Raw genomic sequence first — 13,141 nt, 5'->3', positions numbered from 1 at the left:
TTGAGTAGGTCTCTTGTGAGACGGTTTCACGAATATTTATCTGTGAGACGAGTCAACTCTACCGATATTCACAATAAAAAGTAGCACACTTAGCATAAAAAGTAATATTTTTTCATTGATGACCCAAATAAGAGATTAGTCTCACAAAATACGACTCGTGAGACCGTCTCACATAAGTATTTGCCAGAAAACTTTTACAACCGAATAACACGATTTGAAATATTATTAAAAAATTTTTTTTACATAAAATATTATTAGGTTCTTTTTAAAAATTATAAGATTTTTTTATTTGTGAAATATTTTATAAACTATTTAACCAAATAGTGTCTGAATAGAATAAGCAGAACCTGTTAATTAATTTAGTCCCACCTATAAATACAGAAGCAGAACCAAAATTCTTCATACTTGAAGCTCACAATATGGCTACACAAGTGGTTCTTGCTCTACTTTCTCTTTTCTGCCTTTCTAAGGCAAAATTTTTAAACCCTTTTATTTATTTATTTTTTTAAAAAAACAATTATTTTATTTTATTTTTTAAAAAATTAAATTTTATCCTCACAGGTATCCTCTGCTTTCAAGTTGCATCAAGAAACAAGCCCTATGATCCAGGTCACGTCTTAATATTTCATCGCTATAAATCTTTTCATAAAGTTTAATTTTCCCAGGTCGAAAAATTAATCGACTTCTATTTTCATCATTTAATATTTATTTATTTATTTCTCAGAAGATGCTAAGCAAAGGAGAGAGGAGACTGCTGTATAAAACAGGTAAATTGTTGTACTTAGAAATGTTTTTTATTGTGTGAACTTTTTTAAAATAGATATAATTAATGGCTTCAATTATACATTACTGTCCGGAAAAATAATTTCTCAAACTCACATCAATCATCATAAATTTTTTTTTTAAAAATATAATAGACCTCCCGAGCTATTTCAAGGACGTCATTGTTCCTCCTCCTCTCGAGCCAACTCCTGCTCCTGCTCCGAGTCCTACCACGATCCATTGTGACGAGCTATGCAAAACAAGATGTAGCCTTAACTCGAGGCCAAATTTGTGCACAAGGGCTTGTGGAACATGTTGTGCGAGGTGCAACTGCGTGCCCCCGGGGACTTTTGGCAATAGGGAGATGTGTGGGACTTGTTACACTGACATGACTACCCATCACAACAAGACCAAGTGCCCTTAATTTGATTAAAGATAATTATTATTATTATTTATTATTGAAGTAATATATAAAATAGAGTGTGTGTAGATAATGTTGATGTCCAAAGAAATATGAAAATGGATTTGGTTCAAATTTGATGTACAATATAAGTTGTGGGAATGGATTAAATCTGTAATTTGTCGACTCCTAAGTATGTAATATTATGTTATTGTTCCAGCAAGTAAAGTTGCAAAAGACGGCATACATGCTCAAGCGGAAAGGGCGTTTGCGGGATTCAAACTTTGAACATTGGCCTCAAATTTCGAACTGTAAGACAAAATTTATATCTAAGTTTTCGTGATCACAAACTAAATTGATATAACGCAAGCTCATATTAATGTAAATTATTAAACCGAACTAAACAAGACTATAAGTACGATGATCGACCTACACTGTTAGTTAGCTTTCGAACTTCCATAAACAACTTATTGCATCGTTATTTACTAGTATTTACTTGTTCTGATAAAACTATAATCTGTTCCGATAAGTGAGCTGAAGAAAATTGAGCTGTTTCCTTTTTAATACCTTACTCGTTAAGTAATCTTAGCAGTTTTCGTACTTAGAATACGTTTCTAGTAGCTCAAATTACTCAATCTGATTGGAATATTGATTTGAGATGTTAACACAACTTAAGCTTACCATTATTAATTGACATAATTTGCTTAACAATTAATTTATTATCTCTAAACTATTGTCTTCGATCTTTACACGAAGAATTTAAATAAAATAAATAAATTGTAGAGTCCCCACCTCAAGCTTGGTAAGAGCAAAGGCTATTATAGAGGTTGCCAACGAAATTGCAAAAATAATTATTTTTAAAATGTTCGATCGATTTTCGGTAACAATTCATAAGTTTTATTGTTGGTTTCTATTATGACATAAAATTTAGACTATTTTTTCTAGTATGTTAACTATGTTATAATTAGTTAATATATGAAAGAAGTGATATAAATATTAAATAAATGTACATTTAAGCCGCAATTAAATATATGTTATACTATTTTTTAACATAATGGATCTTTAGAGCTTCAAAAGAATTGAATTCATGAAACATATCATTTTTATGAAAAAAATTCGTCATAAAACTAAATATGTCAATTCGGGTGGGTTGGATCGGTTTAGCAATAGTATTATTCAAAAATTGCCCAACCCGAACCCAACACAATCCGAAAACTCTCAACCCGAACCCGAATCAACCCGATTTTGAATTTTTCTTAAATTTTTTGTATAAAAATTAAATAAAATTCAAAAAAAATTAATAATTTAATTTAATCACATGATAACAAAATCTCCCTCGTATATATAATTTAAAATTTGAAGTTTAATTGTAGAAAAATAAAATATATTTACTAAATCAAATAAACAATTATTTAAAGAATAAAAAATGTTCGAAATAAATATTAAATTATAAAAATTTATAATATAAATATAAAATAAATTTTTTTCAGACATATATTATATAAAAATGTAACAATAGTTATTAATTATATTTTTTTAAAAATTAAAATTTTCAGGTCTACTCGGGTCAACCCGAACACAACCTCGCTCGATCATTTTTTGGGTCAGCTATCGGGTCCAATCCGATCTTACCCGAACCCGAAAACCCCAAACCCAACATGATTTTTTTCGAGTTGAACCGTGTCGAGTTGGTCGGTTGTGTCTGATTTTGACAGCCCTACATAAAACAAAGTAAAAAACCACCAAATGTACTGAAAATATCCTTATGGTTTCATGAAAATCATATATGGGGGAGATATGAAAAGTTTTTGAATCTTATAGAAATCATGATTAGAAATTACCCTAGCTAGGATGGTTCTATTTGCTTTGTGACACAAAATCAACTAATTTATTTACATGATTGGTTGAGTAGGTATCTTGTTAGACGGTCTCACGAATCTTTATTCATGAGACGGGTTAACATGCCTACATTTATAATAAAAAGTAATACTTTTGACATAAAAAGTAATTTTTTTTTATGAATGACACAAATAAAAGATGACAAAAACTTGTTTGACATGATTTCACAAGTCGTATTTTGTGAGACAGATCTCTTATTTGGATCATCCATGAAAAAATATAAATTTTTATGCTAAGAGTATTACTTTTTACTATGAATATCGGTAGGATTGACCGTCTCACATATAAAGATTCGTGAATCATTCTCACAAGAGACCTACTCATAAAAGACGCGTCCTGTAAAAAATTGACTCATGATACAGTCTTACAAGTATTTTTGTATTTCAAAAATGGTTGCTCTTCCTTACATTGGTTGGCTACTAAATGCGAATTAGTAGCCTAGCTTTTTGTAACCGACTCAATATTGTAAAGGGCGATGTCGGAATTCCGAGGTATCTTCTTGGAAAGTAGGATTGATTATGATTGACAATAACGTAATTATCATCTGCCCCAAACTCTTAGAACTCCAAAATTAAATTCTTTCTAGTCAAATATAAAGATTGAGAAATTAATGTGAAATCCAGCAAAGATATTCTCGTCGGCTCTATCAGTTCTTCCTTAATTAGTTAGATATCCATTTTATTTCGGAATATGTAAATAAGAACTATTGCTCTTCTTTTTATTGCTCCAAAAATGAAATCGCTCACCTTAAGTGCCCCTCACCCCGGCCCGACAGGATTGTGAGAGGAGGTAAATCATGGTGACTCAGCCGACCAACAACAGCTAGATCTTATGCTACGCCGCGCACAAGGAGCTCCCCTCATTGGAGGAAATTTAACGTAAGTAGTCTGCAAATCATGCTAAATAAGTAAACAGTGCTAAGCAAATCATGTATAATAGAGTCACCAAATAAAGTGTTGGTAAGTAGAATCAAACTTCTATTATTGATCAAACTTTCACATTTTCTACTAACTCGAATATCCTTCATGGGCGATGATTCATCTTTTTCGTGTTAATTGGATTTGGTTTGGACAGAAAATTAGTGAATATTGGGTCATGACGAGTAATATTTATTCTTAAAATAAAATTTTTCATTTGTACTTTCGTCTTATAAAATAGTTTCGATTAATAAAAAACAATTGACTGTGGAATTAAAAAAAACATCCTGAATTTTTTGTTCTATTATCAAGGGCCTTGTCAAATATCAATTCTTCTTCAACCATCAACTACAAGTGATGTTAATTACATTCCAATTCTTATTAATCACACTCCATTATTTATTTATAAAATTCATATATAAAATATATAACAATGCTATTAACTAATTAATTGTCAACAAAAATATAAAATCTTGCTAAATTAATTAAATTGTACTTCAATATTATCTCTTGAACAAAAATTTATTTTAAGGGTAATTGCATGCATTATCTTATTAAATCAGGATTTTGCTGGATGAGTATGTCTCTTGTGAGACTGTCTCACGAATCTTTATCTGTGAGACGAGTCAACCTTACCGATATTCACAATAAAAATTAATACTCTCAGCATAAAAAGTAATATTTTTTCATAGATGACCCAAATAAGATATCTGTCTCACAAAATACGACACGTGAGACCGTCTCACACAAAATTTTGCCTTGCTGGTAACCTCCCGTGAAAAAAAAAGATTTATTAACTTCTCTCGTTTTTCAAATTTTGAGAACATGTATCCTGAAAACATATCAGAATAAGAGTGTGTGTACTCAAAACTTGAAAATATGTGAGTTAACAAATCATTTTTTCCCAGGAGTTTTACAAATATCGAGATTTTCAAGTAGGTAGGGTATGCGATTGATCTTTGAGTGAGTCTCATGTGAGACCGTCTCACGGATCTTATTTTGTGAGACGGGTCAACCCTACCCATATTCACAATAAAAATAATACTTTTAGCATAAAAAATAATATTTTTTCATGGATGACCCAAATAAGATATTCGTCTCACAAATACGACCCGTGAGACCGTCTCACACAAGTTTTTGCCTTGATCTTTTATTTTAAGAGTGAGTCTCATGTGAGACCGTCTCACGGATCTTAATCCGTGAGACGGGTCAACCCTACCCATATTCACAATAAAAAGTAATACTCTTAGCATAAAAAGTAATACTTTTGTATAGGTAACCCAAATAAGAGATCCGTCTCACAAATACGACCCGTGAGACCGTCTCACACAAGTTTTTGCCTTATTTTAAACGAGTAGATTCTATCTAATCAAGAGTGGGGCTCTTTGACAAATTGAAAGGTCATAAAATTGGATCGCTCATTAAAATTTCAGCCAAAAAATGAAGAATCCTGGTGATTTCTAGAGTAATTTCCATTTTCCACACATATATAATTTTTTTTTTTACTTTAAATGGAACAATATATAATGTAGGAAACTTCCCTTGTCATAAAGTCGAGAAATATAGACGAAATTTGACGTTAACATTGAAATAATATAATTCAAAAACGAAAGGAAAATTCGCTAAATAATTAAATTCAAATATATCTAGAAATCTATCTTTTGATGCATAACTATAAACAAAGCTCAATCAATAAAATAATTTCAGTTTCAAACAGTGTCTTCTTATACTTAATACTACGTATGTATATTAATTACCGATTCAGTTTTTAAATTTATTAGTTAGATCTTATGTGAGACGATCTCATGGATATATATTCGTGATTTGTCGAACTGGTCTATATCTATAGTGAAGTGTAATATTTTTTTACGAAAATATAATATTTTTCATAGGTCAGATAAAATTGATCCGTAAGTGAGACGATCTCATATGAGCTTTTTTTTTTTTTGATAAATTTTGTCAATATTTAGAAAATAGAAACCGTGTGTTTTGTGAACAAGAAGACAAGTTTAAGAAATATTTTTTTTTTAAAAAAAAAAACCAGTTTCTACTATTATATTCTAACATTAATTATGATTATATATAATTTTTTTTTACAAAAAATTAAATTCATTATTGCATAATCAGATATGTTCATAAATTATTATTATTTGTATCTTAAATTACGTGAAAACAGAGTATTGACATATATATAGAATGAGAAGAACAAAAACAACACAAAAAAAAATTTATTTTATTAGTCGGATCGAAAATCGTCTCACAAAATTACATTTGACGATCTCATAAGAATTTTTACTACGAAACTATTTGTTAATCATCCGTCAAATCCTTAAAAAGAGAAAATTAATACTTATTACCTTCTGTATATCTATGTCGTCTGAATTTGTCTTTGTGTGCGTTGTGTGAATGTGGAAACATCACACGAACTTCTTGGCAAAAATACCTCCATAATATATATATATATATATATATATATATATATATATATATATATATATATATATATATATATATATATATATATATATATATATATATATATATATATATCATATCTAAATCTAATTTTTTTCCCACAAAAAACTATACGTATAATATATATATATACTTTTTAAAATCTTCCCCACCCTTGCCTCCGTCTGTCCATGGTGATATTAAGTTCTTGAATATGTCTTCGACTTGATCTCGATCTGTTGTCTGTATAATATATATACTTTTTAAAATCTTCCCCACCTTTGCCTCCGTCGTCTATCCATGGTGATATTAAGTTCTTGAATTTGTCTTCGACTTGATCTCGATCTCAATCTCGATCTGTTGTCTGTTTAGATCTTTCGTTTTCTGCATTTATCGAGGTTTTCTGGAGAGGGGTGGAGGATGACTGAGGCATGCTGGTAAAAATCTATCAGGGAATTAATTAGCTAGCTATGGGGGATGATCAGTGGATCTATAATATGGTGAGTACGTGTTTTTCATGCATATCAAATAACTAGAATTGGATATCTATATAAAAAAAGGGAAAAATATAATTTTAGCACGTATACTTTACGAGCTTAAATACTTTCGATCCCTAAACATTCTACTTTCGGCCCTATCCCCTTAGACCTGCGGCAAGTGGCGGAGCCAAAAATATGACTCTGTCCGAACTAGAATTGTAAACTTTAGAGTTCTTTAATATTTTGAATTGATCTACCCGAGTATACACGCATGTGGTTCTGCCACTACCTGCGGCGAGAGGAGGCCCCCAGGTTCGACCCTATTTCGACAGCTCTATGGTTTTGGTTTTCTATTAAAACCATGGTGATATTAAGTTCTTGAATTTGTCGTCGGCTTGATCTTGATCTCAATCTCAATCTGTTGTCTGTTTAGATCTTTCGTTTTCTGCATTTTGAGGTTTTTTCTGGAGAGGGGCGGAGGATGTATGAGGCATGCTGGTAAAAATCTATCAGGGAATCAATTAGCTAGCTATGGGGGATGAACAGTGGATCTATAATATGGTGAGTACGTGTATTTCATGCATATCAAATAACTAGAATTAGATATCTATAAAAAAAAAGGGAAAAATATAATTTTGGCACGTATACTTTACGAGCAAAAATACTTTTGATCCCTAAACATTTACCTTCGAGTTTCGACCCTATCCCCATGAACTGCGGCAAGTGGTGGAGCCAGAAATATGGCTCTGTAATTTTAAATTCTTAAAGAATACTTTAATATTTTGAATTGATCTACCCGGTTATACATGCATGTGGCTCTGCCACTACCTGAGGCGAGGGGATGCCGGCCCCAGGTTCGACCTTATTTTGACAGCTCTATGTATTGGTTTTGGTTTTCTATTAAAACCATGTAGTTTTTTTAGCATATCTACTTATTATGATAATTAATTTTATATTTTAGAGCACATCATCATAAGTTTTGAGGAGAGTTGTATACTCGACGATCGAATTATTCCGGTAGATTTTTTGCATTCAATCGGATCAAGATCCAAATAGCCCAGAGAAGACCCACACTTTACGGGTCGACTCGTTCGACATATTGCGATAGCCCACTTAGATTTGGGCCATTCTATGACCTAGCCTCATTTTGCAAGAAAGCTTGAGCGGGGGGGTGGACCTTCGGGTTCTAGTAATGGGTGTTGGGGAAAGCCCATAAACCGCGATCCAACAATGGGTACTTGAACCACTTGATCGAGCGGTATTTTTCAAAAACGTCGGGTTAGGGAACAAATCCGAACTCGGTTATTTTTGGGGTACTAAAATTAGTATCCGATCGGGTTCAGATACCCGACTTATCATTAACAATGTTTTTTTAAGGTTTTAGATTTTTATTTAATTAATAATTAAAGAAATATTAGTATTTATATATATACAATTAATTAAGGGAGATACCTAACTAAATTTTGGTGCAACTTTTTTCTAATATCAAAACTAACACTCGTACATTCGTCTCTAATATAAATAATTATATTTTTTGGTTTGATTCTATCAAAAAGAAAAATGATTATATTTTATTTATTGAATTATTATTAATTTATATTTTTATTAGACTACCAGACATAACCTGGACTGGTTTGTTTGACTTGTTTGACCGAAAACCGGTCACAATTCCTGTCTGAAACACTTTTAAAAACCATTTTAGTGGTCAAACTCGATCAAGAACCAGTCCAGCCGATTATGAACTAGTTTTAAGTTCAAACAGCACACGATCGATGTGAAGCCACTGGTGTTCCGATTAAGGGCAATTCTTCTTCTACCACTTCTTGATACCATTATGTATGTTTTGAGCACTGTGATGATTCAACTGGATATGGATGTGAATCTCAATATGCATAATATGTTTATGGCCCTTAAACGGTGGGATTGTCACCGTTATACGGCGTCGTCCCTTTAGAGAAGTAAAAATTAGAGACTGATATCATTAAATCGTGAAGAATGGAGAATCTCAGTGCCTTGGCCAAAATTATGCTTATGGTTATGATGATGACATGTTGTGAAAATCATGTTTTGCATGATATGATATGTGGTTTTCGAAATTTATGTGTATTTGTTATGTATGTGCTCGAATGACCCCCACTTAATGAGTGACGACGATATCACTCACCCCTTACTCTAACCTCCCCAGATAAGCCAGAAGAGGAAATCGAGGAAGATGAACAAGACAGATTTGGGGATGATATTAAGTGAATCAAGAAGTTTATTTTAGTTTTCGCTTAATAAGCTGTAAACGTTTTTGCATATTTTTATCGTTTTTAAAATTTGTGTTGTAAAGATAATTTTATGATTGATGATAAGAAATAAACTAGTTTTTGGTTTATACTGTATACTATGAGACTTTTTGTTTTCAATTGTGTAACCGATATCGACTACCCCCGGTCTCGAAGCGTGACATATTATAGATAGATATCATCAACATAATGAGCAATAATATTTTTGAAAGGATTGTTGCGCATAAACGTGTAGAGAGTAAATATATTAAAACTAGTTTATCAGAATTCTGTGTTGTGTCAGATGTTGTCAACACTGTACACAACGCGGCAGCGAAAATTTATTATTTAACACAAATATAACTTTACTAAATAAACACTTGGATTAAATTTTGCACAAGTACAAAGACTTGTGCGATGCCTCATGGCAAAAATTTCACTAGAAAAATTATGTAAATTGTTTACACCCAAACAAAACTAAATTCCTTGACACTCCAAGGAATTAACATGCATCAAACACTCAAAGTAAATACTAGATGCATGAAACAAAAAGCGTGTTGCATAAAACCAAACGAAGTCCACTTTTCGATCAACACTCTGCGACAGTGTTGTCCTTGAGTGTTGACAACACCGATCAACAACACAGTCACAAGGTAGACGGACCACCCTTGCTCCTTGTGCCAATCTTCAAGAACTGAAAATGCTTCAGCAAAGCTCATGTAGCCGTCCAAGTACTTTCCTGCTACTCGTCTACCTTTTATTTGATCATTGACCCACTTTTCTATAGTCCCTTTCTGACCTAAATCTTCATAGATACTTCCCCACCTATAAACAAGGAAACTAGAGTTTAATAGGAATCAAACTCTAATACAAAGCAAATACCTTATATCTTATAGATAAGTTTCCAAATTAATTAAATAATTCATAATAATAGGATTCAATATATCTCGGAAAACAAATATATTAAATTTGTCTAGAAGTGCAAAATCGAAATAATATCTTAATTGAATTCGGAATACAATATTCGTTTCAATTTTATATTCATAGTGTACCTCAGCAAAATTAAAAACTTCTGCAACCAGGTGGAGGAAAAGATCAAATTGGAAAGGGCAAGTATAGAAGAACAATGGAAGTTGAGAGAAACAAGGATGCAAGAAACATTGAGATTGGAAAGGATTGAGCTCGAAAATCGATGGAAACAATTTGAGACTGGGATTTTAACACAAGCCATGAGGTAAGAAATTATATATGGAACAATACAAATTGTGGTTAAAATAATGAAATGGCCTCCATTCAATCCACAGGATGCTTCAGGATCCGATTCCAGTACCCAATCCGAAAAACATGGAGCTCCTGTTCTTGAACAAGATTTGTCAGCCGATCTCCACAGGTGAAGAAATAAAAGGAATGGACTCCACTTTTATTGAACTGATTCTACTTGATAGCAGCACTCGGGCCATAGTCGATGCTGGACCCATAGCATCTTCAAGTGTTGAAATAGTTGCACTCGAAAATGGAGCCGATGATCCGACAGCAGGAGAATTCGAAGAAAAAATTGTGAGAGTGGAAGGGAAGTTGCCTCTTCTTGTAGGAAATGTGTGCAAACTAGAAGGTGGCAGAGGTGTTTTGAGGAATGTCAAGTTCAGACATCATGCGACCGATGTGAAGCCACCGGTGTTCCGATTAGGGGCAAGAGTTGCTGAAAAATTTGATGGGATCATTGTGAAAGAAGCCAAGACTGAATCTTTTGAAGTCGAGAGTTATCGCAGAAAATGTAAGTTTCGTCTTTTGAACTGTCATCCCACCTTAATCTGAACAAATCGTCGGTTTCTTTCTCTTTACTATCACTTGATTTGTTACATCTGATCTTTAGATTCCAAGAAAATTGAGTTCCCAAATCTGGAGTCTAAGATTTGGGAACTGAAAAACATACAAAGACGTGGTAAGATACATGAGCGCCTGAAAACCAAAGGAATCGATACCGTCGGGAAATTTCTGATCCAGCTCCTGATAAATCATCAAGAACTGCAAAATGTAACATTCTTTTTACTTACCTTTTCTCTGCTTTTTTCCTTCTTATTCTTTTAACTTTAAAAATTGCTAATGGATGCATTTTCCTTTATTGGTTTATATGTAGACTGTTGGTCTGAAGGGAAAGAAGTGGGAAGCCACTGTGAGCCATGCTAAGAAATGCCAGAGTGACAGGATGTACTGTTACATAAATTCCCACGAAAATTCCTCCGTAGTTTTTGACATTTGCGGGAAGTTGCAAGGACTGTGTTCAGAAGGCCAGTATGCTGCTGCGAATATGTTGTCTGAAAACAAGAAGGTATACTTCAAAGAATATTCTAAATTCTCTTTCTTTCTTCGTTTTGTTTTCTTCCTTTTAATTTATTAGGAAAACGAGCATTGCTAATATAATATCTGCCCAAAGCCAAGCAAATTTTATGAAGAAAATCCGAAACAAAGCCCTGTTTTGGTTTGATTTGTAGAACTAAACCAGTTTTTAACTTTTTTATTACAGGTTTATGCTGACAAGTTATTGTCATATGCTCTTGAACACTGGGAAAATGTCACCCCTTTTGATGATCTGAATTCTCTTCAACAGCACATGGCCGCCATAAAAGCCTCTTTCAAGCCGTCGAGTTCTGGCACTCCTGGCCATCGCGATGCAAATCCTGATACTGGAACTAGTACAATGATCGGTTCTTCCATCGACGGAAAATTTCTGAATCCACTGCTCGATCATCCCGGAAATCTCAATGCAGGTGTAGATACATCAGTATATAATGGCTGGTTCGGTACAGATGATCTGGGCTACATGGTTGATTCACCCTTGTGGGCTGACCCATATTCTGATATGGATCTTGGCAGGATACTAGACGATTCAGATATCGGATGTGTAGTTTATGGTTATGGGATGCAGCAACAAGAATTCGTAGATGACATGAATATTATTGCAAGTATGGATGAAACTGGGATTATGTTAGCCGAGTCCGATGTTATTGCTAGTTCTTCTGCAGTTTGGAGGAAGTACAGGATGCTGTTTCGCTGCTTATCCAAATGGCGAAAAATGTCAAAATTTGAAGCTAATCCAGCCTGGAAGAAGCAGAAAATTTGTTGCAAAATTCTGGTTTAGAGCTCGTTCTTCAATCACATATGTTTGACCTGTTTCCTGTTCGGTCTCAAATGTGTTGGGATTCCCGGATTAGTACTAAAAGTTGCAAAAAATTTCCAGATTTTTGGCCCTTTTCTAGACTTGGTCTCAAATGGAATAATTTTTCAAATATCTATTTTCACGCAAAAAAAATTAATAAGTATATTCTTAAACACATTCGTTTAGATTTATTTTAGATATATAAATAATAATATAAACGAATAAGTTTATAATTATATATTTAATAAGTTAATTATATTTTGTTCCAAAATATAACTTTTTAATATGAGGTAATCATCTCTTTTGACAGACATTCAAATACACATGTCTATATATGCAACAAACTATCCAAAATTTACCTTATGAATATTTTATGTTGGGGTGTACTAATTGTCTCTTTTGGATAAAGCAATCGTAACGTAACGCTTGAACTGCTGTAGGATTTAAATTATTTGAGTTGATTCGTCCCTGCATACAGAAGATTGTATATATTACGGTTATACACTTGAAAAAATACATAGGAATACCCATCCATTAAAATCCTCAATTATAATAAACAAGCAATTATTCAATATTATTGCAACCCTGTGATCCATGTGGAAGAATTGTTTATCCAATATATAAATTTAATAAATGTTATCTTAGGTTGTAATTAATGATTAATGATGCAAAACTGTAACTCAATGTCTTTATTGAACTTGATCGAATTTTTCTAAAACGCACGAAAAAGCATGAATTAAGCACAAAGTAAGCACGAAAAAAGCTTTGATTCAGGTAAAATTAAGTATGAAAAAAATAGTCGACCT

At 32.7% G+C, this 13,141-nt stretch overlaps 2 protein-coding genes across 5 annotated transcripts; both read left to right on the top strand.

Moving 5' to 3' along the window:
• Window positions 1-419: 419 nt before the first annotated feature.
• LOC140820232 (uncharacterized) lies at window positions 420-1,331 on the top strand. The gene is made up of 4 exons (XM_073180568.1): window positions 420-470; window positions 562-609; window positions 725-767; window positions 918-1,331. The coding sequence occupies exons 1-4, from the start codon at window positions 420-422 to the stop codon at window positions 1,184-1,186; spliced, it is 411 nt and encodes a 136-aa protein (XP_073036669.1). The 3' UTR covers window positions 1,187-1,331.
• A 48-nt stretch (window positions 1,332-1,379) lies between these two features.
• Window positions 1,380-12,436, top strand: LOC140820230 (calmodulin-binding protein 60 D-like). 4 transcript variants are annotated; one of them, XM_073180565.1, is made up of 8 exons: window positions 1,388-1,473; window positions 6,805-6,932; window positions 7,345-7,472; window positions 10,261-10,412; window positions 10,483-10,952; window positions 11,052-11,212; window positions 11,316-11,507; window positions 11,703-12,436. In XM_073180565.1, the coding sequence occupies exons 3-8, from the start codon at window positions 7,443-7,445 to the stop codon at window positions 12,315-12,317; spliced, it is 1,620 nt and encodes a 539-aa protein (XP_073036666.1). In that variant the 5' UTR covers window positions 1,388-1,473; window positions 6,805-6,932; window positions 7,345-7,442; the 3' UTR covers window positions 12,318-12,436. The 4 variants fall into 4 exon arrangements, with proteins under 4 accessions (XP_073036667.1, XP_073036666.1, XP_073036668.1 ...); XM_073180567.1 differs by lacking the exon at window positions 7,345-7,472 and having other exon boundaries at window positions 11,703-11,946; window positions 12,053-12,243; XM_073180564.1 differs by lacking the exon at window positions 7,345-7,472.
• The last annotated feature ends 705 nt before the right edge of the window (window positions 12,437-13,141 follow it).

This window comes from Primulina eburnea, chromosome 18 (assembly GCF_022965805.1).
Source record: "Primulina eburnea isolate SZY01 chromosome 18, ASM2296580v1, whole genome shotgun sequence".
NCBI lineage: Eukaryota > Viridiplantae > Streptophyta > Magnoliopsida > Lamiales > Gesneriaceae > Primulina > Primulina eburnea.
This window is presented reverse-complemented; position numbering and strand designations above follow the sequence as displayed.